This window comes from Equus przewalskii, chromosome 6 (assembly GCF_037783145.1).
Source record: "Equus przewalskii isolate Varuska chromosome 6, EquPr2, whole genome shotgun sequence".
In the NCBI taxonomy this organism is placed as follows: domain Eukaryota; kingdom Metazoa; phylum Chordata; class Mammalia; order Perissodactyla; family Equidae; genus Equus; species Equus przewalskii.
The window spans coordinates 46,069,575-46,093,044 of record NC_091836.1 but is presented as its reverse complement, the minus strand read 5'-3'; the positions used below and the strand labels follow the sequence as shown (position 1 = coordinate 46,093,044).

The 23,470-nt window shown below is 62.6% G+C and overlaps 3 protein-coding genes across 24 annotated transcripts in view; 1 reads left to right on the top strand and 2 right to left on the bottom strand.

Annotated features, from left to right (window-relative positions):
• The window catches only part of NFIX (nuclear factor I X), a 90,929-nt gene extending 81,604 nt beyond the window's left edge, over window positions 1–9,325 (top strand). For 10 of the 17 annotated variants that reach the window (XM_070625332.1, XM_070625328.1, XM_070625336.1 and 7 more), the window contains 2 exons: window positions 3,497–3,588; window positions 7,671–9,325. In XM_070625332.1, the coding sequence (XP_070481433.1) occupies window positions 3,497–3,568 (72 nt within the window). In that variant the 3' untranslated portion in view covers window positions 3,569–3,588; window positions 7,671–9,325. Of the gene's footprint in view, window positions 1–1,274; window positions 1,423–3,496; window positions 3,589–7,670 lie in introns of all 17 variants that reach the window. The other 7 variants (XM_070625338.1, XM_070625323.1, XM_070625327.1 and 4 more) reach the window with 1 other exon arrangement.
• Window positions 2,300–15,769, bottom strand: LYL1 (LYL1 basic helix-loop-helix family member). 5 transcript variants are annotated; one of them, XM_070625344.1, is made up of 5 exons: window positions 15,096–15,332; window positions 13,863–14,215; window positions 13,689–13,780; window positions 12,407–12,813; window positions 2,300–2,430 (listed from the first exon to the last, which is right to left on the bottom strand). In XM_070625344.1, the coding sequence occupies exons 2-5, from the start codon at window positions 14,192–14,194 to the stop codon at window positions 2,419–2,421; spliced, it is 843 nt and encodes a 280-aa protein (XP_070481445.1). In that variant the 5' UTR covers window positions 14,195–14,215; window positions 15,096–15,332; the 3' UTR covers window positions 2,300–2,418. The 5 variants fall into 5 exon arrangements, with proteins under 5 accessions (XP_070481445.1, XP_070481444.1, XP_070481443.1 ...); XM_070625343.1 differs by lacking the exon at window positions 15,096–15,332 and adding an exon at window positions 15,617–15,751 and having other exon boundaries at window positions 2,301–2,430; XM_070625342.1 differs by having other exon boundaries at window positions 2,303–2,430; window positions 15,155–15,372.
• Window positions 15,770–17,083: 1,314 nt separating this feature from the next.
• The window catches only part of TRMT1 (tRNA methyltransferase 1), a 7,470-nt gene continuing 1,083 nt past the window's right edge, over window positions 17,084–23,470 (bottom strand). For both annotated transcript variants that reach the window (XM_070625316.1, XM_070625315.1), the window contains exons 4-17: window positions 23,297–23,439; window positions 22,943–23,130; window positions 21,426–21,541; window positions 21,231–21,343; window positions 19,987–20,135; window positions 19,727–19,813; window positions 19,579–19,648; window positions 19,361–19,495; window positions 19,185–19,270; window positions 18,776–18,884; window positions 18,612–18,688; window positions 17,652–17,771; window positions 17,434–17,563; window positions 17,084–17,256 (exon numbers count right to left, since the gene is read on the bottom strand). In XM_070625316.1, coding sequence (XP_070481417.1) covers window positions 17,107–17,256; window positions 17,434–17,563; window positions 17,652–17,771; window positions 18,612–18,688; window positions 18,776–18,884; window positions 19,185–19,270; window positions 19,361–19,495; window positions 19,579–19,648; window positions 19,727–19,813; window positions 19,987–20,135; window positions 21,231–21,343; window positions 21,426–21,541; window positions 22,943–23,130; window positions 23,297–23,439 — 1,673 coding nt within the window. In that variant the 3' untranslated portion in view covers window positions 17,084–17,106. The remainder of the gene's footprint in view (window positions 17,257–17,433; window positions 17,564–17,651; window positions 17,772–18,611; window positions 18,689–18,775; window positions 18,885–19,184; window positions 19,271–19,360; window positions 19,496–19,578; window positions 19,649–19,726; window positions 19,814–19,986; window positions 20,136–21,230; window positions 21,344–21,425; window positions 21,542–22,942; window positions 23,131–23,296; window positions 23,440–23,470) is intronic.

Sequence of the window (23,470 nt, the reverse complement as noted above, 5' to 3'; positions counted from 1 at the left end):
CCCCCCGGGTTGTGCTAACTAGAATGTCTCCCGACGCCGTCAGTGCCCCCCGGGGGGCAGGACTGCCCTTGAGCGAGAACCACGGCCTTGCGGGCTGGTTGGAGGACTGGACACAACATGGGTACAGTGCCTGGTACAGAGCTGGGCACCGGGGCACTGAGCTGATGGGCACACTGTTGGCAAAGGGGAGACCCCTCGGGAGTCTCATTGTCCCAGTCCAGGCGCAGCCAATATGGACAGAAAGACAGTTGGCTGGAGGCATCAAGGGGGTGGGCTCCGCGGGCTCGCCCGCCAGCAGGAGGAACAGCCCCCGCGCCTCCCACTGCCTCGGACCTGGGTGGCTGGGAGGGGCCAGTTCAGGATGAAGAGCTCTGGCCCGGCCCCCTGAGCCTGGGCTGCAGAGGGCATCGAGGGCACTGCCCAGAGCTCCAGGGAGGTCTCTCCAGAGAGGCTGTGCCTGCAAGAGGCCGGGGACCTTGCCCCTCCCTGTGGTGCCGACGTCCCCTGAAGCCCGAAGGTTGCTGAACGCAAGGCCACGCATGGGGCCTGGAGGAGGAAACTCAAGTTTGAGGCACAAGAGGGAATAAAGGACAAAGAGTGGCTCTGGTGACCGGTGTCCCAGCTTCCAAGGGCATCGTACAGGGAAGTCCGCTCGAAGAACCCCACGGGAAGCAGAGCCGGCGGCGATGGATGTTCCTCTCAGGCTGTTCTGTGGCAGATAGGCCAGCACCCGCTGTCGGGCTGCTGGAGCCAAGGGCGACCCCCCAGTGCCTGGCGTCCCCCCAAGGCTGTGACGTGGGGCGGACGTTGGCCCGCCTGTGGTCCTCGATTGGGTCAGCCAGCCCTACCCCATGAAGGGAGGCACGCACGTGTTCTCGGGGGCCGGCAGGGGGCCAGCTGGCGCATCTTTCCTGCCGTAAGAGAAGGTCTTCAAGAGCGTGCGCGTTCTAGGTGCAGCTGCTCATATGTCTAGGTGGCACATTTTGGTACCTAAAACACGTTCCCTAAGAAATAAACCACCCATCGGACACCCCCCTTCCTCCCTCCCACAACTTCAAAAGAGGACCACAAAAAAAAAAAAAAAAAGAGAAACACCCGAGAGACCAAATAGAGGCCTCACACCCTCACCCACCCGTGCCCCGGAGGAGAGGACCCCATCCTGCATCTTCCACCGGGAGCGCCCGCTCTCAGGAGCGAGCTGGCGCGGCCGCGCAGGGGGCGTGTGTCTGTGTGTGATGTGCCTTCATGCGTCACTCTATTTATGTTGTTCGCAGCCCAACGGTAGCGGCCAGGGCAAAGTCCCGGGGTCATTTTTGCTACCGCCGCCGCCTCCAGTGGCCAGACCTGTGCCCCTTCCTATGCCTGATTCCAAATCCACCAGCACTGCCCCAGACGGCGCCGCCTTGACTCCTCCATCACCTTGTAAGTGGACGATGAAACCGGAACCACAACGCCCAGCGCCCCGGCCCATCCAAACAGTTTCACTGCAAAAAGACCCCCTCCCACTGCCAAAGCCCCCCCGACCCAGAGGCCACGGAGCCTGCCACCTGGACAGGAGCAGAGCTGACCCCCCAGCCACGGCCTCCTGGGCCTCAGTCGCACCAGCCAGCACCCTATGAACCCCGGCCTGCCCGCTGCTCCCAGCTGGGGCCCCTGGCCCAGGCCCCTCCTCGGGGGGGCGGGAGGGGTCGCACAGTGGGGCGCGCAGGCCAGGGGTGCTGGCCGGGGTGGGAGGGGGCAGGGAGGCGCAGCCATGCCATCTTCATACCTGATTGCTGTTTTTTTCGTTTTTCGTTTTTTTGTTTTTTGATTTTTTTGTTGTTTCGTTGTGCCCCCCCCCCACACCGAGAAAATTAAATGTGACCAGACGGCGACGCCACCGCCACCCCCTTTTTTGCCTTGCCCCTCACCTCCATTCTGGGGCCCTGGGGCCTCTGGAGGGGCAGCAGGCTGGCCCCTGACCCCTCCCCTTCAGTCTCACATTTGGTTTCTCGTTGTTCCTCTTTTTTTTTTCCTCCCACCCCTTCCCCCCTCTCAATTCCTTCCCCAGGTTGGATGTTCCAAGGACAAGGGAGGGCTCTGGGCCTCGGCTTACTTCATCTCTTTCTCTTTCTCTCTCTTTTTTTTTTTTTTTAAACCAGTGACAAATTTTGTCAAAGGGAAGAGAAAAATCTGAGTTGAGAGGCCCGAGGTAGACCCGACGTGAAGGGCAGGAGAGGCGGAGAGCGGGCGGGCGGTCTGCCGTTGGCGGGGTGGCGGGCAGAGCTGCGGGTACTCTGGGGGCTGCAGGCCGCAGGCCAGGACTTCCGGGCAGCGGTGGGAGGGGCGGCCCATCTCACCACTTCTCTCGTCTCGCGCTCTCTGTCCCACCTTCTTTCTCATGGTTTGAGTTATTTTCCCCTTTCCATCCTCTTCATGTCATCTTCCCATCTGCATTTACCATAAAACAAGTCATGGTCATGGTCATGGGAGGTGGGCAGGGTGGGGGAGGGGGAGACCAGGCTACAGTGTGGCGGGGTGGGGGGTATTCTAGACAGAATCTGGTGAGCACAGGGCCCATGGGGTGTATCTGGTGCAGGGCGGCGTGGGGGCCTCCTGGGCAGCTTGTGACATTCCTCATTCCCTCTGGGGGCATCCTCCCTCCTGGGGGGCGGGGCAGGCTCATTCCCTCCCATAGTGCTCCAGCTGGACAGGCCAGGAAGAGCTCAGGGGTGTGTGACCCATTTGCCCCCTCAGGCCCCAGAACAGCTTCCCCCAGGCATCCAAGCCCTGTGGCTCTGCCACTGCCAGGTCCTCAGGCCTCCTCCTCCTCTCTGCCTTGGCTCATCTCGGGCTTTGGGGACCACAGGACCTGGTGCAGCCATCAGAGGAGGGGAATGCCTGCTGGGCCCGAGCCTTGCCACCCTGGACCCAAGACGGCAGCCAGCCCCTAGCCCCTTTCTGACTCCGTCCCCTGCTCAGCCCTCCATTGGGCCTCTTCAAGTTCCCCAAGCTGCTGGCCCAGTCCTTGGGACTGCCCAGGGTGGCCAGTGGGGTAGCACCCAACTAGCCGCCCTGGTTGGAGCGGTGGCATGGCTGAGACAGCCTTCCCCAAGTTGGGTGGGGCCAGTCCGCCAGGGCCCTTCCCGGGCCCTGTTCTCCAGACCTGAGGGGGCCAGTGGGAAAGCAAAGGCCTACTCTGGGAGCTTCAGGATGAGGGTTTCCCCCGCCCTGCCCAGTACCTGGTTAGGGGACAGAACTGGGTCCATGGGACCTCAGCCGAAGCCTCCAGGGCCCCTCCCTCACCCCAGCCGTGAAAGAGGACATCAGCTGAGGCAGAGTGCCGGGTTAGTGAGAGGACGAGGGGTCCCTCCGGCCTGTCCTGCCCACGGCCAGCCTCAGCCTGGGCAACGTGGTCTAACCCAGTCTCTCCCTCTCTCAGCAGCCCCGAAGGGCAGTGCCTGGCAGGGCCCCCAGGTCTCACAGGGTCTCCCCCTCTCTCCTCTGCCCCCCACAGCATTCGCAACGACAGGCGCCTCCTCTGCCAACCGGTTTGTCAGCATCGGACCCCGGGACGGCAACTTTCTGAACATCCCACAGCAGTCTCAGGTAGGAGGCCCCGCCCACCAAGGGCAGGTGGCTGAGCAGGCAGGGCGGGGCGTCCTGGGGCAGAGAAGAGGTCCTCAGGGCCAGTCCTGGAGCAGGGCCGGGCAGGGCTGGAAGGCCCCGGCTTTTGCACGCCCAGCTGAGCCTGTCTCCCCAGGCAGCCCCCAGGCCCCCTGGCTAATCAGCTAATTGGATAATTAGCTCTGACAGCCTGGCCCTGGGGAAGGCGGCCAAGGACCCAGGCTAGAGGCGCTCTGGGCCAGGCTCGGTGCAGCAGAGAGGGAAGCCCGGGCCGTCAGGAGGACAGCGGCTGCCTCGTTGCTCTCCTCCTGCTTCAGGCTGGAAGCCCTGGCCCCCAGCCCTCCCTTCTTCCCTGGCTTTGGGTGGGCCGGGCGAGGGGCGGAGGAGGGACAGAGCCGGCCTGCTGGGCCACGTGCCCAGGGACTCTGGCACCAACGGTAGGGCAGGGCCCGTTGCCACCTGGAGGCCCCTCCCCCAAGTCCCCATGAATCCTATTAGAGGGGAGGCCAGGCTGCTGGAGCCCCCAGTCCTGCTCCCATCCACCCCCAGGTCTCACAAGGAAACAGCTCCCCCACCCCTCCGCTGGAGGCCCCTGGACCAGGCCCCCTCCTCCCTGTGCCTGTCCCCAGGAGGCTGAGAATAGCCTGCAGAGCCCAGGGCCCCAGGGTGCAGGGAGGAGTTCCCTCCGGGGCAGGGCAAAGGCAGCCTTTACAGTGTAGGCTTTCTCTGAGAAGCACATGCAAATATCTTCCTCTTTTGCACATTTTACAAAAACACTTCCCTGTAAGCCCAGGGCCCTGGAGGCTCCCTCAGCCCCCGGAAATCCACCTGAGCCCTCTGGGCTGGGGCCACCTCTTCAGCTCCTGCTCCCTCTCTGCTCTGAGGCCTAAGTCCAGAGAAAGTTGGTGGATGGAAGTTTTGTGTGTGTGGTTTGAGGTTTTGTTTTTTTTCCCTTTTCCTTTCCCTCCCTCAAAAAAAAAAAAAAAAAAAAAAAGCCAAAAAACTTTGTCAAACTTCAAACTTCAGAGCTCCCTAGTGGCAAGGAGGGGAGGGGAGGAGAACGTCAGCCCCCTCCAGCTTCCCACCCCCTTTCCCCAGAGTCACGTCTGACCCGTCTGGTTTCCAGGAGCAACCAGACATGATGTAACACCCAGATGAACTTGAACTTGGGGGTGTTGAGAAGAAAAACAATGGCTTGGAGCAGGGGCTGGAGCCAGCCCCCTCCGTTCTGTGCCAGGGAGGCCGAGAGAGCCCTGCTGGCAGAGGGCGGGAGGGGGTGCCAGAGGAGGGGACGCAGGCCGCCTCCCCTCCCGGCTCTGGGCTGGCACCAGGCTGCAGGGCTCCATTGCACCCGCCCGCCTCCCTCCTGCCTCCGGGCCGGCCGCTGCCGCTGCCGGAGCAGCTCTGATTGTGCCCCCTGCTCGCTCACCTCGCCGGGACACTGCCACGAGCCCTCCCCGCTCACCCCGTCTCCCCTCCATGTGCTTCCCTTCTGCACTTTCTCTGCTCACTTTGCTTGCGCTTTGGGGCCAAGTCTGAGTTTGAGGCAAGTTTGGGAAACAGTTTTTCTCCCCCTTGTCCCACAAGGAGCCCGGGCCTCTGCCCGCCCTCCCACTCAGAGTGGGCAGGTGTGTTTGGGGGGTAGGGTGGGGGACCGGAGCCCGCCCAGCTGAGCTGGGAGCCTTCGGGCCTGGGGGCAGGCGGGCGGCTGCAGCGGGCGCAGGGGGTACAGTGGGGGGCGGTTTCCACAGTAACCAGTGACTTTAGCTGATCTCTGGAGCACCAGATGGAGACAGAACAATAGAATGAGGGAAGAAAAGAGAATTTTAGCAATTTTGTCATTCCCTGGGCAGCGCTTTTTACTTAGTTTTAATCAATTTTGGACCTGGCTCAGGAAGCAGGGAGGAGTGAGCAGAAAAAGCCACTCCGTGCTTGGCAGCAGGTCCCCCACCCTGGGACCCAGGGGAGGTGCCGGGGAACCGCGCTAGAGCCGCCTGTCTCCCTGACTCCAGGCCTGGAGTGGCCTCCCGGGCGTCCTCCTCTCCCTCCCAGGGACTGGGCAGCTTCAAGCGGCCAGAGCAGTGGTGTAAGTCTCCCAGCGTAGTCTCCCCTTGGGAAGGGGGTCCCAGAAAGCGCCGAGGCCTGAGCCCCCAGGGACGGGGCTTGGGGGTCTCCCCCAGGCAGCTCCCCACCTCCTCGGGCCTGGACGGGAAGCCCCGGAGGTGGCTGCTGACCCAGCCCCCACTCTGGGGCCTCAGGCCCGGTTCCCCCCACCCTTTGCCAGGCCTCCGGGAGCCTCCGGTCGGCCTCCGGGAGCCTGTGGTTGGCCTCTGGGAGTCGATGGGATCGCACTTGGGCGGGTGCTCCCAGACTCCGGCCACAGCGGGCAGGCTGCACGCTGCTGTCCAGCAGGGGCGGGGAGGTCAGCCTCTGCCGGCCCAGCAAGCCGCTGCGCCCTCGGCACTGCAGCAACCCTGCCCTCGGTTCCAGAGGCCCTCCCTCTGCACCCTGCAGCGCGGTAGCCACTGGCCCCAGGTGGCTGCTCAGACTTAAAGTGAAGAACTCTCTGGAGGAAGGGTTAGTTCTTTGGTCACACTAGCCACGTTCAGAAGCCTGGCAGCCACGTGTGGCTCCAGCTGCCACATGAGACAGCACAAATGGAGGACACATCCATTGTCTCAGAAAGTTCTAGATGATCTCCAAGGCCCTTTCTGACTCTGAAACGCGATGATTCCATCTCCCGGTGGATGACAGCCCACAGTACCAAACCCAAGCTTTGAGGGGCAGGTCCAGCCTGCAGGCACGATCTGTGTGACCAAACCAAGGGTTTTGAATATTGGAAATTTTCACATGGAATTCTGTTTGGACTTTGGCTTCTTTAGAAATGCTGGCTGATCTAAATGCCCAGTCCCTCATCCCAACATGGGATGAGGCCCAAGGCTGGGGGCAGGCCTTCTGGCCACCACAGACCCTCCCTCCCCGGGAGCATCGACTCTCAACTGGCCCCTGCAGTGGAGGCCCGGCCTGGCCCTACGGGCCGCGTGGCCTCAGGCAGGTCAGCCGCCCTCTCTTCCCCTGGCTTCTTGCAGTTGGAGGGAGGGCAGAATGAGTCAGTAGCCAGCGCATGCTCTGTAGTTGGCTCTGCTCGGCCCCTGCAGGTCTGAGTCTGTGACCCAGAGCCTAGGAGAGGCCCTGAGATGCATTTTGAGGGACCCCCATTTTGCCCCCAAGGGTACCACCAGGTGTACCCAGGCACTGTAGAGCACAGAGGATCCCCCTCGTCCCCCCACTGCTGCCCCTGGACCACGGGGTGGGGCCAGAGCCTCTGGTGGAGGGCGTTGCCAGGCAGCCCAGTCCTGGGGGTCCACCCTGGCTGTTTGTGCTGAGCGGTGGCCGAGGCCTGTTTGTGGGAAGGCAGCGCCCCCTACTGGCACCCTGGGGGACCGGACGCCAGCCCCAGGGAGCTTCAGGCCCTCCCCAGTGCCTGGTGCCCTGAGGGTAGAGGATCCGACACAGCGGGCCCCCCGGCCCCTCCCCCCGGCCTGGCACTGCTGGGGACTGAAGCCATGTGGTGTGTCCCCCTCCCCAGCCTTTCAGCTTGTGGGACCTTGGCTGGGGTGTACAGACAGGAATTTCTGCTTTTAATCCAAAGAGACAGAAAGAAATCTCAGCAAGGAGCTGGATCACCCCCACCCCACTCTCCAAACTCCTCTGGGGACAAAAGCTGCAGCCTGGCATCCTCCCCACCCCCCAGGACCCACACAAAAACCTAAACAATTGGAGACATGGGCCAGATCCCAGGTCTATGCCTGTGCCAGCACCAGCCACAGGGGTCCCACCCGCTGGGCACAGTGCCCTGGAGAAGGCCAGCTGGACTCTAGCGCTGGGGGCAGGAGTCCCATAGGAGGGCCGGACAGAATGGGCATGTGCCTCTGCATGGGGCATCCCTGGAGCTGGGCCCTCCTGGGGCCTCGGGCAGGCGGCCTGCTGTCCCAGGGCAGGTGGGAGCGAAGGGAGCTGCCCCTCCCGTGTTCAACATCGCCTCTCTTTTTGTCCCATTTCAGTCCTGGTTCCTCTGATAAGATCAACAAAAGAAATGACAAATTGAAAAGAAGAGGTTCCTCAAACGGGGGGAGAAGAAATTTTGAGACGTGGAAAAATCCCCCAGCCCAGCCCAGCCCAGCCCAGCCCCACCGAAAAGCAAAAATTAGATGTCGTCAGCCACTCAGCCCTTCTCTCCTCCAGCCCGGGGAGCCCTGCAGGCCCCCAGAAGCAACCCAGCTCTCGGAGAGCCCTCAGAAAGAGGCCTGGGTGGAGCTGTGCACCAGCAGCCAAGCAGAAAGAAACACGCAAACAGACTCTGTCAAGTTGAGGACAGAAAGAAAGAAGGAGGCGGCAGACCTGCCTTCCTCCCCATCCCCTCCCAGCCTTCTGGGGAAGGAACGGAATCCCCAAACCAAGCAGCCAGCACGTTCCGAAGGGGCCTGTCCCCCACCCTCACCCTTCCTAGGGGAGCCCCCCCCCTCAGCCAGGGCCGGAGCTTCACTGGGGAGCTCGGAGGAGCAGCTCGTATGGGTGATGGGGTGCAGATCCAGATCCAGAGGGTTCTCCCCTCCAGACTCCACCCCTCGCTCCCTCTCTGCCTGGCCTCTGGTTTCTTCCTCAGCTGCTCTGGACTGGCAGGCAGGGTGGCCTCCACGTGCCCCCGCCCCACCCTCGGGCTAGAAGTCCCCTGGGTGGGCAGGGGCATCCCCTGGAGCTAGTTTTGTGCTCCCGGAAAGGAGGGTGTCCCGCCATGCCACCCTGAGCCACAGGGGCAGTTCCCGGGGCCCCAGACCCCTCTGTACAGTCCATAGGAATAAGTCGAATGCTCCCAATGGCCCGTCCCAGCCTGGGACAGACCCCTCTTCCCTCTCTCCACTGGCAGGCCGGGAAGGTCGCCCTCCTGCCACGCCATGAGCGCGGGAGAGGCGGGCCCCAGGCCCCCTCGTACCCCACTCCTGCATGCAGGTGCCCTCGCTCTGCCCCATCGGGCGTGCCCCTGCCCCTCACGCAGACAGCCCTGCTGTGGCCGGGCCGGAGAGTGGAGCAGAAAGGGGAGCCCGGAGCCAAGCGAGGAGGATGAGGCAGCTGCTGCTGCCGTCAGCTCAGCTGCCACCTGCGCTAGGTAGGCGTCCTGCTCACCCACTTTCAGTTCCTTTGGAGGGTGTTGGGGGTCTTCCTTTTTCAAAAGTGTTTCGGAGCTTTCTCTGTCCCCCGCCCCCACTTTCCCCACCACCCTGCCCGCCTGCCGGGGCCACTTCTCTCTGGATTTCAGCTGTCAAGTCTTTACTCTTTATTTAGGGGTGGGGCATTCATTGTTTGGGTCTCTTGCTGTTGCAGTTGAGAACTCCTTCATTTGAGCAACTTGGGAACAATTTGGCAACGCACCACAGGAAGTAGCTCCCCCCCACACACAGCAGACCCCTCCTCCCCTAAGGGAGGGTTGGGGGCCTGTCCAGAGGGTCTTCAGAAGCCCCTGGGAGGGAGGGGAGCAGGAGCACGCCCGGCCCCTCCAGGGTGTGACTTGGCCCCTCTGGCTTGTCTTTCTGTGCCTTACTCCCTCCTCCCTGCATCTCCATCCTTGGCCCCCTTCTCCAGTCCTTGTGCCTCTCTCTTTCTCTGTCTCTCTCTCCGTCTCTCTCTTAACTGTATGAAAACACAAAGCACAGGTCAGGATCCTCTGAAAGTCAGTCAACCCAACATTGCACCGTAGGGGTGGGTTCTGGGCTTTATTTATTGTGAATCTGGTTTGTGAGGCTGTGGCCCCAACAGGCCTGGGGGGAGGAGGGAAGGAGGGGCAGGAGCAGGCTGGGAGGGGACGAGGGCCCTTACCTGGGACAGCAGGGGCCAGTGAGTGGCGCCTCCTCCCCAGCTGGAAGCCACAAGGTGGCTGGCCCCAGGGGTGGCTTTTGTTGGAAGGTGAGTGGAGCCCCTCCCCCATCCGCGTGCCACCCTCGGGGAGGACCGGGACTGAGAAGCAGGGGACAGGGGATCCCGGGGGAGCCTGGGGGGGGGGACGTGGGGAGTAGGGCGGGGGCGGGGGGGGGGGGGCCGGGTGGGCCGGGCGTGACGCGCGGTCAAAGTGCAATGATTTTTCAGTTTGGTTGGCTAAACAGGGTCAGAGCTGAGAAGGGGGCGGAAGGGACCCCCTGCCGGCCGCACGCGCCTCTTCCCTCTAAGACAATCGGGCCGCGGGCGCTGCGGGGCGCCCGCCCGGGCGAGGTCGGAAGCTGCAGGCCAGCTGGGCCGGGGCGGGGGCGCGCCGGCGGGCTGCCGGGCGGCGGGGGCGGGGGCCCTCCTTCCCCAGGGGTCGTTGTGAGGGGCAGGCGAGGGGCGACGAGGGCGACAGGAGATGTGGGGACTTGTTAGAAGAGAAAAAAAAAACCCACAAAAAATATATATGGGGGAAATGAACTTTTTTTTTTTCATTGAACCAAGTGCAATGCATCAGAGAGTTTTCCTATCTTTGTATGTTAAGAGATTGTTAAGAAAAAAATTCTATTTTTGTTGTAATGTCCTCGCGGCTCTGGGGACGCTAAAAGAACCGGGCCTGCCCCGCCCTGCGCGGGGATAACGAAAGCTGAGTGTTTTTTCCTTTTTTTTTTTTTGTTCGTTTTCTTTTTTTTTTTTTAAGTCGTTTTCCTGCGTTGACGAGGATGATCTGGGGTTTTTATTTGTTTCGTCGTTCGTTCTCGGTTTCGGTGGGAGGGCTGAAGGAAACGTTCACATTTTAGAGTTAAAAAAAACACCTCGACGTTTAAAAGAAAAAACCAACACTAGATCAAAAAGGAAAAGGACGAGAGAAAATTATTTTTAAGATAATTCAACATAAAAACCCTGGTGCTTCTTACATTATAAAGTACGTTTTAAAAAACCCACAAACTATTATACATAAGTTTATGAATCAGTTAAATACCCTGCACTTGTTAGGAACACGCATATCCCTTCTTTGTTGAGCTTAACGGAACGGGACCGCGGCGTGCGCCCGGCGGCTGGGCTGCTCTGGCCGCGGGTCTCCCCGGGCGCCCCCTCCCCGGGGCCCAGCGCCCCCTCCTCGCCCATCCCCGTCCGGGCACGGGGGCGCGGCGGGGGGTCCCCAGCCCCTCCCCCGCAGAGGTCAATGCCAACGAACAAACGTCCCCTCCCGCCCTCCCCCTCCGCCCCGAGCGCCCTTCTTTGAGCCAGACGCCAACTTGACCCTCACCAGCATTATCAGGAGCGCGCTCGGCAAGTTGGTAGTTTCCTCCCCCGCTTCCCCCGGCGCCCCGACTCGACATCACTCCCCCCTCACCCCACCCCACCCGACTCCACTCCACCCCACCCCACCCCCGTCACCCTCCGGGGAGCACGGGGCAGGCTCGACGCTCCAGGACAGGACCAGCCAAGCTGCCAGGTCGATGCGCCCAGGCCCGCGCCCGCACGCACGCACGCACACGGCCCCGCACACAGCCCCCCGCCCCCGCGACTGCCTTACACACCCGCCCCCGCGCTGGCCGGCCGACCTAGTGCCTTGTTCTCACCCCCGTGCTGGCGGAGCGGACGCCGCGCTCTGGGTCCCAGAGGGGCCGGGTGGCTCAGACGACCCACCACTTCCCCACCCCGACCGTGCTGAACGGACCCCCCCACACGAGAGAAAATAAAGGAGCAATAAAGTTACGAGAACTTTCGTCCCCCAATCGAGAGCCCGAGGGGCACCCCAGCCCCGCCTCTGCTCCCCCCCTACACACCCTTGGGGCGCCCCCCCTTTCCCCCGCAAGCCAGCCTGGGCCACCCCCGCTTCGGCCCCTCCCGGGAGATCCGTGCGCCCGACCAGCACCAGCATCGCGGACCGCAAAGGCCGCCCGTCCCGTCAAACAAGTTTCTTCTTAGGCTAAGAAACGCAGTATATACGAGTATCTCTATATATAGTACTAATGGATTTGGTGTGCTTCCCCCTTAGCGTCCCTGTCCCTCCGCTCCTCCGCCTTCAGCCTGGTCTCCCCCTCTCTGCCCTCCGCCCCCCCCCCCCCCCGTCTCTGCACTGAGATACATAAGAAACAAGGGTAGTTTACTGTCTGTTTTGTTTTCTGGGTTTTCAGTGTCCTAGCGGAATGCAAGTAGGCAGCCAGCCCGTCTGTCCCCTCTCCGCCCCGCCCCTCCCCGCCCCCGTCACTGCGCTTCTGTTATACCATCTTTGCCTGACTCTCTCCGGCTTCTCCATTGAATGGCTAATGTGTATGTGAAATAAAGAAATAAAGAAAAACAAAAGCAAGAGCGCCTGAGCCTTCGCTGCGCGGCCGTGCGTGCGGGACCGGGTCGGGGTCGGGGTCGGGGCGTGGGCGCCCCGCGTCGGGGCTGCGCCTCTCTTCTCCCACGCCGTCGAGGAGCGTCTTTCCCTGAGTCTCCCGGAGGGGGCGCCTGTGACAAGGGCGAAGGCCCCCGGCCACCCCCCCGACTTCTCTCGGTGACCCCAACCCGGAAAAAAGAGGCACCACTTGGGTCCGATGACCGCTCTGCCATGTTGCTTCCCGGACCTCGCCCCAGGGAGGGGGACGCGGGGCAAGGCCACTTCCAGCGGGTGGTGGATGATGAAAGGGTCTGCAGGGCACCTGGGGGCGACGGTGGCCCTTTCCCCTGTTGGGGACGTCCTCACTGGCCTCTCTCCGGGGGAGTTCGCGGAGAGCGGGCGCAGCTCGTCGGCCGCCCCTTTCCTCGACGGCCCCGGGCTGAGTTCCTAGCGCCCCCCGGCTCAGAGGCGACCCCGCGGAGGTCATCGTACCTCCGGGCTCACGGCCGCTTGTTCCGTCTTGATGGGCCGGGACGCCCCATGGGGGCTGCCATCGGGCCCGGCGGGATGCGCGGGCTGCGGGCGGGCCACCGCCTCGGCCCTGCGGGGGGGCCCACAGCGCGCACCTTCGTCCGAGCCCCGGGGCGCCAGCCGCTTGCGGGGCGCGGGCGGGGCGGGGCCGGCGGCCAGAGCGGCCGCCTGGTCGCGCAGCAGCCGCACCAGGAAGCCGATGTATTTCATGGCGAGGCGGAGCACCTCGTTCTTGCTCAGCTTCCGGTCGGGCGGGTGGGTGGGCAGCAGCTTCCTGAGCTCAGCGAAGGCGCCGTTCACGTTCTGCTGCCGCCAGCGCTCGCGGCTGTTGGTGAACACGCGCCGGGCCACCTTCTGGGGCTGGTGCCCTGCGGACAGGAGGGGCAGGATTGGCGCCCAGGCCCAGGGGGCACCCGACGCCCTCGTGGGGACTTCAGCACAGGCGTCCGGCTAGGGCTTTCTCCACCCAAGGGATCCACGTGGAGGATCCACGTGGAGGTCCCCTGCCAGTTACAGCCACCCACCCACCCCCCAGCCCTCTAGACCAGGACCATCACAGGCCCAGGCTGCAGGCTCTGTGGCCTTCTGTCCCTCTGCCTGTCGCCACCTTTATGCCACTGGTTGAGATTCCCTAGGGCTGTGTTTCCTGTGGCTGCCAGTCTGGGGGGCTGTCCCCGTGGTCCTCATTGAGCATGCCCCCTGTTTGTGGCTGGGTGTGCTCTCGTGTTGTGATTGTGGTCCTCTCTGTGTGTCGGGTGGCCGTGTGACCTCCTGGTGCATCTAAATGTCTGTGGTCGTGTGTGATCATTACCATGCAGTTGTGGTCCTGTGGCTGTGTCGTGCGTGGCTGTGGTTCTGTGGCTGACTCTGGTGAGGCCACCGTCCTAAGTGGCTGTGGTTGTGTGGCTGCCTCCTGTGTGGTTGTGGTCCCGTGGCTGCCTCTTGTGTGGCTGTCTCTTGAGAGGTTGTTGTCCTGTGGCTGTTTCCTGTGGGGCTATGTGTTCAAGTGGAGCTGTCATTTTGTGGCCTCCATGCCACGCCGTGTTTTGCCATGATTCCTTGTGGCTTCTTTGGTGGCTGCGGTTGTGTGGGACCAGCCACGGGTCTGTGGTTTTGCAACACTGAGCACCTGTGTGGGCTGTCCCGTGTGGACGTCTGTGTGCGCCAGCAACCCCTCTCCCCAGGTATGGGACAGACGTGGGCCCCGGCGGAGACGGCCGTGCACACATGGCCCCACACTCACCCTCAGGCAGCTCCAGCTCACAGTGGCTTGGTCTCCGCTTCAGCCGGCTGCTGGGGAAGATGCCGAAGGGTCCTGCCGGCCCAATGTAGAGGCTGTAAGGGGTTGTGGGTCACTAACGCCTGTGGGCAAGGACCCTGGCCCGGCTTCCCCCCCAGGCCCCAGGTCCCCACTGACCTGTTGAGGAAGGGGTGAGGGTGGTAATGCAGGGCCAGAGGGGGTGGGGCAGCTCCCAGGGTGGAGAGTGGCAGCAGCGGGGGCCGCAGGGCACTCAGCTCCGTGGTGGCCATGGCCGCCCCTGGGGGCCTGGTGTGGCCCAGGCTGATCACTGGCACGCCAGGGGGCAGCCTGGGCGGGGAGCAGCCTCGGCGGCCCACCTCCTCCACCTTCGGGGACCCAGGCGAGGCAGGCTTGGGGGGCGGGGCAGGCGTTGGGCTCGGGGCACACACCATCTCAGCCTTCTCAGTCATGGTGGGGCCCACCTCTGCCTGGGCCTGCGGTGGGCACATGGACCCCGAGGGGGCACTCACCTGTGGGGGGAAAGGAGGCATCAGATGCCACACACCCCCCTTAGCACAGGAGAGCTCTCAAAGTGGGAGGGACAGTGGAGGGATGGTGATTCAGCTGGCAAATGCAGGTGGGGCAGTGGGGCCCAGAACCCGCCAGGACACAGGAGGGGCCCAACGCAAGGGCAGAAGCTGCCTACTGAGGCGCTGGGCAGTGCCGAGCTTGGCAGTGCCGTCTCTGAGCTGAGTGTGACCCAGCAGGGCCTCAGTCACTCGGCCACTGAGCAAATGTCCCTTCTCCCAGAATCCCTTCTCACCTGGGTGCTGGAGGGAGGGGCAAGGCAGGGCAGCCATGACAGACCTTGTGACCCCAGGATGACCCTGTGGCCTTCCGATCTGATCCCGAGACCTCTCATGGACACCATGGGACCTTGGCATCCCTCCATGATCGACTCTGACCCTTCACTGACTCCTCCCCACCAGGCTGCCCATGTGGCCCTCAGCTAGGACCCCTAGCTCTTCCCATTGCCTCCATGTCAGACCCTGGAAATCCGTAATCACTCCAGTGACCCTCACACACTGAAAATGTCCCCCTTACCAATCTTGGGACCCCAGTGCTGACACTATGACCCCAGTTCTGACCCTAGGATCCCGAAACACTGACCCCACTGCCCAGTACAGTCATGTCCCGGTCCTCCCTCTGGCCCCAGTGTCCCCCAACCCTCCATACTCCCCATCAGCATCGTCCCTGTTCACTCTTGGCCCCGTGGCCTGGAGTGTCCCGGCAGCGTCTGGACTCCTGGCCCCTCTACCCCTTCTTCCCTAGCCAGGCCTAGGGACGCTGGCCTGGCCTCTCACTTAGTGGGTCCCCCTGATGAATGAATGAATGAATGAATGAACGAACCGATGAATGAACGCAGGCGGTCCCGCGATCCCCCACCTTCAGGCCGGCTCCCCTCTTACCCCGGCGCTGGTCCTGCTGCCTGGTGAGGGCCCTGGCTCTGTAGGTCAGGGCCAGGATGCGGTTGTGGCCTCAGGCCAAGCCTCACAGCCGCTGCCCGGCTGGCCTCTGTGCTCTGGGCTGCTGGGAGCAGCCGTCCCATCCAGCAGCCGCTTCGGGCCGCGCCTCTTCCCGGGCTCCCAAGGGCCTCGGCGGCGGTGTGGGTCCCTCAAGGGAGAGTGAGCTGCTCCGGCTGGCCCGCCCTCTCCCCGCCCCCCAGAGGCCCGGTTTCCTCCCCTCACCCCCAGCCGCACCAGAGGATGCTGGGCCAGGGCAGATAAGGGCCTGGCCAGCCTGGCCGCGCCTGATAAGGAGCCGGGCTGACCCCGGAGGAAACGGGCAGGCGGGGATCTCTGAGCTTGGGCCTCATGCCCCGCCCCCCGCCAGCTCGGGCAGGACCTGGCCGTCAACCCTCAGGGCCTCACCTTCCGTCCCACAGGCACTCAAGGACCCTGGCCTCAGTGTGCAGCTGGGAGGTGCCCGGATGCGTGCAGAGGGGAAACCGAGGCAGGGAAGATGGGGCCTCCTGTGTCGCTCCGGCCTGGCCTCTGGCTTTGAACACCCCCTGCCCGAGTGTCCTGCCAGAGCGGGTGGAGAACCCTTTCCGGCCCTGCTGGGGCCCCGTGACCCGCCCTCCCCTCCTCTCCTCACCCTGCCTGGTTCCTCTTTTCACAGAGCCCCTCCCGGCCTTCCTGCCACCCCCACCCCAGAGGGGGACACCAGCGAGAGGGCAGCTGAGTCTGGCCTTGGGGGTCCAACCTGGGCAGGTGTCCTGGGCCCCCAGGGCACTATCCACACCACCTCTCCAAGCCCAGGAGGGCAAGAGGAAGTGCCACAACTGGGCCAGATTTCCTAGGGCTCCAGAACCTTCCAACAGCCTCCCCCAACATGTCCCCACCATCCTGGGCCTCCAGGTCACAGGGTCGCATAGCCCGAAGTCAGTGGTCCCTGGCCCTCATGGCCAGTGCACAGTGATAAAGGGTGTTGGGTAAACCTCCTGGAGCGGCTGTGAAGCCAAGACCCTGCTGGAGCCTCACAAGGGGGGCGCCTGGTGCAGCTCGGTAGAATAAGGCTGCTCGTCGCCCTGCCTGCTCCGCCTGGCTCAGGTATGCTGTCTGTGCCGGGTGCCTGGGGGCTGCCACAGCCCCCAGGAAGCGAGAACATGCTCTAAGCACATGAGTTAACTCTGATGTCCCTACGAAGTGGGTTCTGGGATGAGGTTCATTTTACAGAAGGGGATGCAGCAAGGATGCTTGCGGGGGTCCCACAGCCGCCACGTGGCGGCGTGGGGACTCGCCCCCGGCCTCTCCGTGGCTCACCCCTGCCCTGGGACGAGGGGATGCAGCAGACCGCCGGGTGCCCCAGTGTGCACGCCCGATGGGCCGCAGGGCAGGAAGCACCTGGCCTGGAGCGGATGCACAAGGCGCCTGGTTCCGGTCCGGCTTCCGCCACCGCAGCCCCCGGGGGAGGGGGGCTGAGCCAGAGAAACCAGGCGGCGAGGCGGCGGCGCGAGGCCCCGTGAGGGCTCGGTGGCTGGGGCACCCGCCTGCGCGCGCCTGCGCCTGGGAGCGCGCCGACAGGGCCCGGGGGCGGCCGGAGGCCCTGCGGGCGCGAGCGCACGGCTGCCGCCCCGTGGCCGCCTCGACAATGGCAGGCGCGTCCTGCTGCCAAGGGACAGAGCGTCGGGCAGGCGGATGCTCGGCTCCCGCCCACCATACAGACTGAACAGCCCAGACAGAAACGCAGTCAGGCAGGGACAGACAAGCCCCCAGATGCAGGGCTCCCAAGGGAGTTAGAACAGATGGACAGAGGAACAGACCCCAGACGTGCACTGGACAGATGGACAGACAAACCACAGGCAGCCTCCCCACTCAGACAAATGACAGTCAGGGGAAGGTGACATCACTTTATTGGTTCAGTCCACGCCTGGACCAGCGGCGGCCCCAGGCCCAGGGGGGCTCTGGTTGGGGGTCTGTGGACAGTCGGTGGGGGCGGCTTCAGCGGTAGCCTTGGGTGTCAGGGTGCTGTGGGAGTAGCAGCACTGGTCCCCCCGTTCACAGGTGCCCTAGTGGGAGGACAGTGGGTGTGAACTCTGGCCCAGAGCTCAGCAGCTTCCTCTGGGTTCCTTCCCTCGATGGAGAGTTCTCTCCCAGCCCTGCCTGCCCCTTGGCCCTGCTCTATTGTGGGAGGGAGAGGGGGGGTCCCAGGGATACAGCAGTGTGTGTGTGTGGGGGGGTCTCACCTCCCTGAACCGCTTGCAAGGAAATGTCTTGAGCCGGGCAGCCCGCTGGTCCGGGTCCTCAGCCAGCTCCTTTCGCTTATTCTGGAACAGCTTGCGTCTCTCCTCCATAGCTTTGCCTGCCGCCTTGCCCCTGTGCGAGGAGATGAGCAGCTGGGACCCCACCCGGCCTTTGCACCCCTGCCCCAGCCAAGCCCCACCCCCAGCACACTCTGGCTCACCCTGGCCGGGCACGGGGCCGGGGACCCCAGTTGGCCTCAGGGTTGGCCTGGAAGCGCCTGAGTCCTCGCTGGCGAGAGCTGGGGTTGGCATCATCCCGGATGGTGAAGTTGGCCTGCAGCCTGGGGAAGGGGGGGTGGGGGCTGAGGGGCAGCCGCCATGCAGGCATGCACGGCCCGCCCACGGCCCGGCCACCTCGCTGCAGCTCCAGGTGCCCTCAGAAGCCTGTGTGTGCCCGTGTCAGGATACCTTCCTTCACTTAATAAACGCTGATCCACGGTGTACCGTGTGCCTCACACCTGCTGCTGGTGGAGCTGTCATTCTACCGCACGAGACAGACGAGCGACGGGGCAAATCAGAAACCAACTGGCTATACTGTGTCAGTGCATGAGGTGAGAGTTTTGGGAAAAACACAGCAGGGTGAAGGAGAAGAGAATGGGGAAGCAAGACAGGGCAGTCAAGGAAACGTGAAGGAGGTGAGGGACCAGCCATGGGGGGTACCCAGGGACTTGCACTCCAGGTGGAGGGAACAGCCAGTGCAAAGGCCCTGAGGTGGGGCTGTGCCTGGTGAATCTGAGTGAGCGAGGCAGGGAGAGAGTGGGCATTAATGAGGGCAGGAAGGTGACAGGGAGATGGTGCAGGGCCTACAGGTAGAAACCTGGTTTCTACTGAGTGAGCTGGGAGCCAGGGAGGGTTCTGAACAGAGGAGGGTCAGGATGTGACTCAGGTGCTCACAGGGGCCCTCTGGCTGCTGTGGGGGTGAGGGTGGGAGCTGGGGGACCAGGTGGAAGTGACTGTACTGGTCCAGGTGAGCTGTGATGGGGCGGGGCCAGGGTGGGGGCAGGAGGGAAGGGGGAGAAGTGGGTGGATTCTAGATTTCACTTGAAGATGAGCATGCGTCTGCGTGGGGAACTGTCTGTGTCCCACACCTGTGTGCAGCCACATCCATGTCCCGGCCGTACCTGGGCTCCACACCGAGAATGCGGAATGCCGGGCTGGTCTCCGACAGCCGCTCTCGTTTCACCGGATTCTCCTTCTCCTGGGAGGCAAAGGTCAGAGATCAGGAGATGCTGGGCCCCAACCATCCCACGTCCTGCTGTTTCCATCCGGTTGGGCCCGCCCTCACCCAGCAGCGCATGATGTCCCAGATGGCCGAGGAGGGGGCGTCTGTCTTCACGGCGTTCTTACAGGCATGAGAGAGCGAGACCCGGAAGCCAGCGTGGAGGAGGGCCGACCTGGGGAACCGAGAGGGGCCGTGAAGGGGAGGTTGGACCCCGAAGCTGGTGCTGACCTGTGTGGGTGTGAGCCGTGTTTCCTAGACCAGAGTGGCTGTACATCTCACAGTGACTAGGTGGTCCGAGTGATGCCAGCCAATCAGAATCCTATGACTGTCCCCCAGCCGGGGCTCAGGGCCTCGGAGCTCTGTTCTGGGCCTGTGCACGAGCAGCCCTCCACCCAGCTTGCGTTTGATCTCTGTTTCCCAGGAGGCTCTGGTCTGAGGGCCTGAGCTGGCCCGGGGCGCCCGGCAGCCTCACCGCAGCTGCAGCAGGCTGGGCGTGTTGCAGTGGATGGTGCTGCTCAGCTGGTCCAGCGTGTAGTAGAGAGGCACGTCCGGGAGCTCCTGCCGGGGCACGGGATGGGCATGGGGTGGACGGAGGAAGGATGGCTGGGCACAGGCAGAGCCCCCTCCCCTCCCTGGCCCAGCCCCCACCTCGGTGATAACGCTCAGGACCCCGCGGATGCGCTCCGAAGTGCGGAAGCGGCCAGGGCTGGCGCTCACAGCTGCCAGGACACGGCCCACGAAGTCCAGGTCGTGAATGGGCTCTGCCCACAGCGGGCCGCTGAGCTGCAGACACATGGGCCAGGTGAGCAGGGACCGAGCCTGCCAGGACCGGGGCAACCCCCTCGCCTCCCCTGGCCCAGCCCCACCTGATGCCGCTGCCCGCAGTGCTCACACTCGGGGCCCACGGGGGGCCCACAGGCTGCAGAGAACTTGACCCTGTGTGGAGAGGGGTGGTTAGGAGGTGCCGACCCTGGGCGCCCCTTTCACCTCCCTCCCGGGCTCACTCGGGCTCACCGGCCGCCAGGGGCTCCCGACGCTTTGCTGAGGTGCTGGAGGTGGAAGGCCCCGCAGCCCACACACTGGAATACCAGCGCCTGCTTGCTGCAGAGGGACGGCATGGCCGCAGATGCCCCGCGTGGTCACCACCCTCAGGCCAACTCGGTCCCCTGTAGGATCCCCATTTCCCCAAGGCAAGACTATGCCCCCACCCGTGCCCCCAGGCAAGGCCCTGCTGCCTCCCTCAATCGAGCATCCCCACCCCAGCCCAGGCCAACCTGGCTGAGGCCTTGACCTTGGCCTGGCCAGTGAAGACACGGACAAACACACGCACGTAGAAGTCAGCGCTGACGCTGAGCACCGGCACCACAAAACGCTGGTAGCAGTTGGCTCGGAGGTCCAGGCTGTGCAGGACGATCCTCAGGGCCTGGGCGGGGCGGCCGTCAGCTGTCAGCCCTGCCCCCACTGCTGCCTCCCCCAGCCCGGAGCTGTGCCTGGACGGCCCCGAGTGTCCTGGCCACCAGACCCTCGGCAGGAGAGAGCGTCAGTTCTCTCAGCTGCAGAATTATAGTCATCTCTGTTTCTATGGCCCTGCTGGGGCCACGGAATGACAAAGGATTGCACAGGCCCAGTAAACTGAACTCCCTCCGATGAGCATCATCAGGGTGCCCCGTGCTTGCGACGTGGCCAGGAGACCTATGTTCTGGGCCCTCACGGGCTTAGTGGACAGGAAGTGGGGGCCCTGGGAGCTGCAGAACCACTGGGGCCTCCTCCTCGCCCAGGGCCGTTTCTCAGGCTGACCTGATGACGGGGCCCTCAGCAACAAGGACGGAGACTGCCTCCTTTCCTGGCCCCTCGATGTAGCCAGCCCCTGCCCTCTTGAATCCCCACGGCAACCCAATGGAGTCTGAGCCATCATCCCACCTATTTCACAGATGCAAAAACTGAGGTCCGGAAAGGTGAAGTCACTTGCCCAAAGCCACCAGCAAAGCTAGGACTTGAACCCAGACCTGGACAGACTGGCTTAAAAATTTTGAGGGGCCGACCCCGTGGCCAAGTGGTTAAGTCTGCATGTTCCGCTTCAGTGGCCCAGGGTTTCGCCGGTTCAGGTCCTGAGCGCGGACATGGCACCGCTCATCAGGCCACATTGAGGCAGCGTCCCACATGCCACAACTAGAAGGACGTGCAACTAAGATATACAACTATATGCCAGGGGGATTTGGGGAGATAAAGCAGGAAAAAAAAAAACATTGGCAACAGTTGTTAGCTCAGGTGCCGATCTTAAAAAAAAAAATTTTTCTTTCAAAAGTTGTTATAATAGGGAACACTAGAGGGAATAATGTGACTGCCTGCTCCTAGCCTGGGCAAAGCCACTGCCCCCAATGACCACGACCAGCATCCCAGGCTCAGGAACGCTGCCAGTTGGAGGTGTGCTTATGCCACCAGCGTGGGAGGGGGCTGGCCCTGGCTGCCCGGAGGAAGCTGAGCAGGTCTGGGGTGGGAGGGGTGCTGGGGCCCTCACCATCTCGTGGCAGGCCCGGCTCTTGACGGCCATGGCCCCGTACTTGCTGTAGCACGTTTCCCCACTGTTCCCCGCCAGCACGGCCATGTCCGTGCAGGTCACGCACAGCAGCCCTGCGTGGGGAGAGGCTGGGCAGTGAGGACCCTCCGCACACCCCGCGCCCCGCTCCAGCCCCCTGGACCAGCCCGACCTCACCTCCTTCACTCACAGCCTGCACAGCCGAATCCAGGAAGGGGGCAGGGCTGCCATAGGGGTCCAGGTCAATGACATCGAACCGATCCGACACCCTCTGGTGCTGGTACATCAGCATCCTGGGAGCAAGAGGGCCAGGTCCTCAGCCCCCGCACCAGAGACCTGCTCTGTCCCCGACACACGTTTGCTCATGCAGGGTGACATCTATGGCCTGGCCGCGGGGGTGGCTGCCAGTGTAGCTCCTGGCCTGGGCATTGACTAACTGGATGCCTCTTCCTCCTCGGGCTCAGTCTATCCATCTCTAATGATAACAGTAACCGCAGCCAGCACCAAGGGAGCACACATATCCTGACACTGTTTCCAGCAGTTTAGAGACGTAGTCACTCATCCGATCACACAACCTTCCGAACCACTCCGCGGACCTGACACCACGGTTGTTCCTTTCAGGGTGACGAATGTGAACTCGGCCTTCTCAATGCAGCCTGCTGGGACCTCAGTATTTAAAACCGTGACCCCCCTCGCCGCCTCCTCCACCCCCTGCACCCTCAGTTTTCTCCCAGAGCACTTCTCACCTCTCATTTGTACATAATTTACTGATTACCGTTATTGTCTGTTATGGTCTGAGCTCCTATTACATCTTAATATGGTCAGGAGTGCAAATATTTATTTACTTGTTTTCTGTAAAAGGTCAGACAATGAATATTTTAATTTCAAGCTTTGTGGGCCAAGTATGGCCCTTACCACATATCTTTCTTTTTTTAAAACTTTAAAAGGCCACTCGTGGCCGAGTGGTTAAGTTCGCGCACTCTACTTCGGTGGCCCATGGTTTCGCCACTTCGGATTCTGGGTGTGGACATGACACCGCTCATCAGGCCATGTTGAGGCAGCGTCCCACATGCCACAACTAGAAGGACCCACAACTAAAATATACAACTATGTACTGGGCGGCTTTGGGGAGAAAAAGCAATTGGAAAAAAAGATTGGCAACAGTTGTTAGCTCAGGTGCCAATCTTAAAAAAAAAAAAAAAAACTTTAAAAGGTGAAAAACATTCTTAGATGGTGGGCCATCAAAAAGCAGGCTTCAGGCCTCACGGGCTGCAGTTTGCTGTCGCCTGCATTAGAACGTGAACTTCACAAAGTTAGGGGTTTTGTGTGTATTGTTTACTGATGCCTTCCTGGCACTGAGAACAGTGCCTGGCAGACAGTGGACACTGGATATATGCAGGTTCATTTGAATGAATAAAAGAAGTATAAGAAGTGAAATCTAAAATGGAAACCCTAACAGTACTGATTTCTGGCACCAAGCACGGGCTATGCAAGTATTCTCTCTCATTTAATCCGTACAGCACTCCCATAAAACCACTGTCCTCATTTCACAGACAAGGAAACAGGGCTCAGAGAGGCTAAGGCACTCTACCAAGGTCACAGAGCAAGAATAGGACAGAGCTAGGATATGACCCCAGGCAGCCTTGCTCCAGAGGCCACCTTCCGGCCACTAGGCTCTGCTGCCGCCAACCTACCGGGCGTCTGCCTGGCTGGGCTGTACCAGGTGGGCCACATCGTTGAGCTGCACATTGCGGTGCATGAGATCCACGGCTCGGGCAGAGGCATCGTTGGCAACCACGCATCGGAGCCCAGGGACCTCTCGGGCAAAGCGAATGGAACGGAGGCCCGAGGCTGCCAGGCCCTCCAGGATTCGAAGGCCTTCCTATTGGAGTAAGCAGGGAACGCCACTCACCTCAGTACCTCCATCGTCTCCTGGGCCCCAAGGAGCCCCGACCACCCACCTCCTACAGCTCTCCCCCTCCAGGAGCCTTCCTTTCTCCATCAGCCACTGGACCCCAGGGCTGCCACCTCCTGTGCCCAGGCCCCACCTCACAGATCTCCCCCACAGCGGCTGTTCGAGGGTGGTCTCCTGGGGCCAGCTTTGCACCCTCTTTTAGCTCAGCCTTGTCCTCCTCTTGCTCCGACAAGTCCACGACCACCTTTTGCATGTCCTTCTCACCTGGCACCTTGACTGCAGCCACCGAGAAACACGAGTCAGGGGA

Coding starts and splice junctions, on each gene's coding strand:
- LYL1 (XM_070625343.1), bottom strand. CDS start 14,194: ATGTGCCCACCGCAGGCCCAGGCAGAGGTGGGCCCCACCATGACTGAG. Junction 13,781..13,862: donor CCTCACCCCTTCCTCAACAG/GTCAGTGGGGAC, acceptor AACCCCTTACAG/CCTCTACATTGGGCCGGCAG. Junction 12,814..13,688: donor TGAGCTGGAGCTGCCTGAGG/GTGAGTGTGGGG, acceptor TCCTGTCCGCAG/GGCACCAGCCCCAGAAGGTG.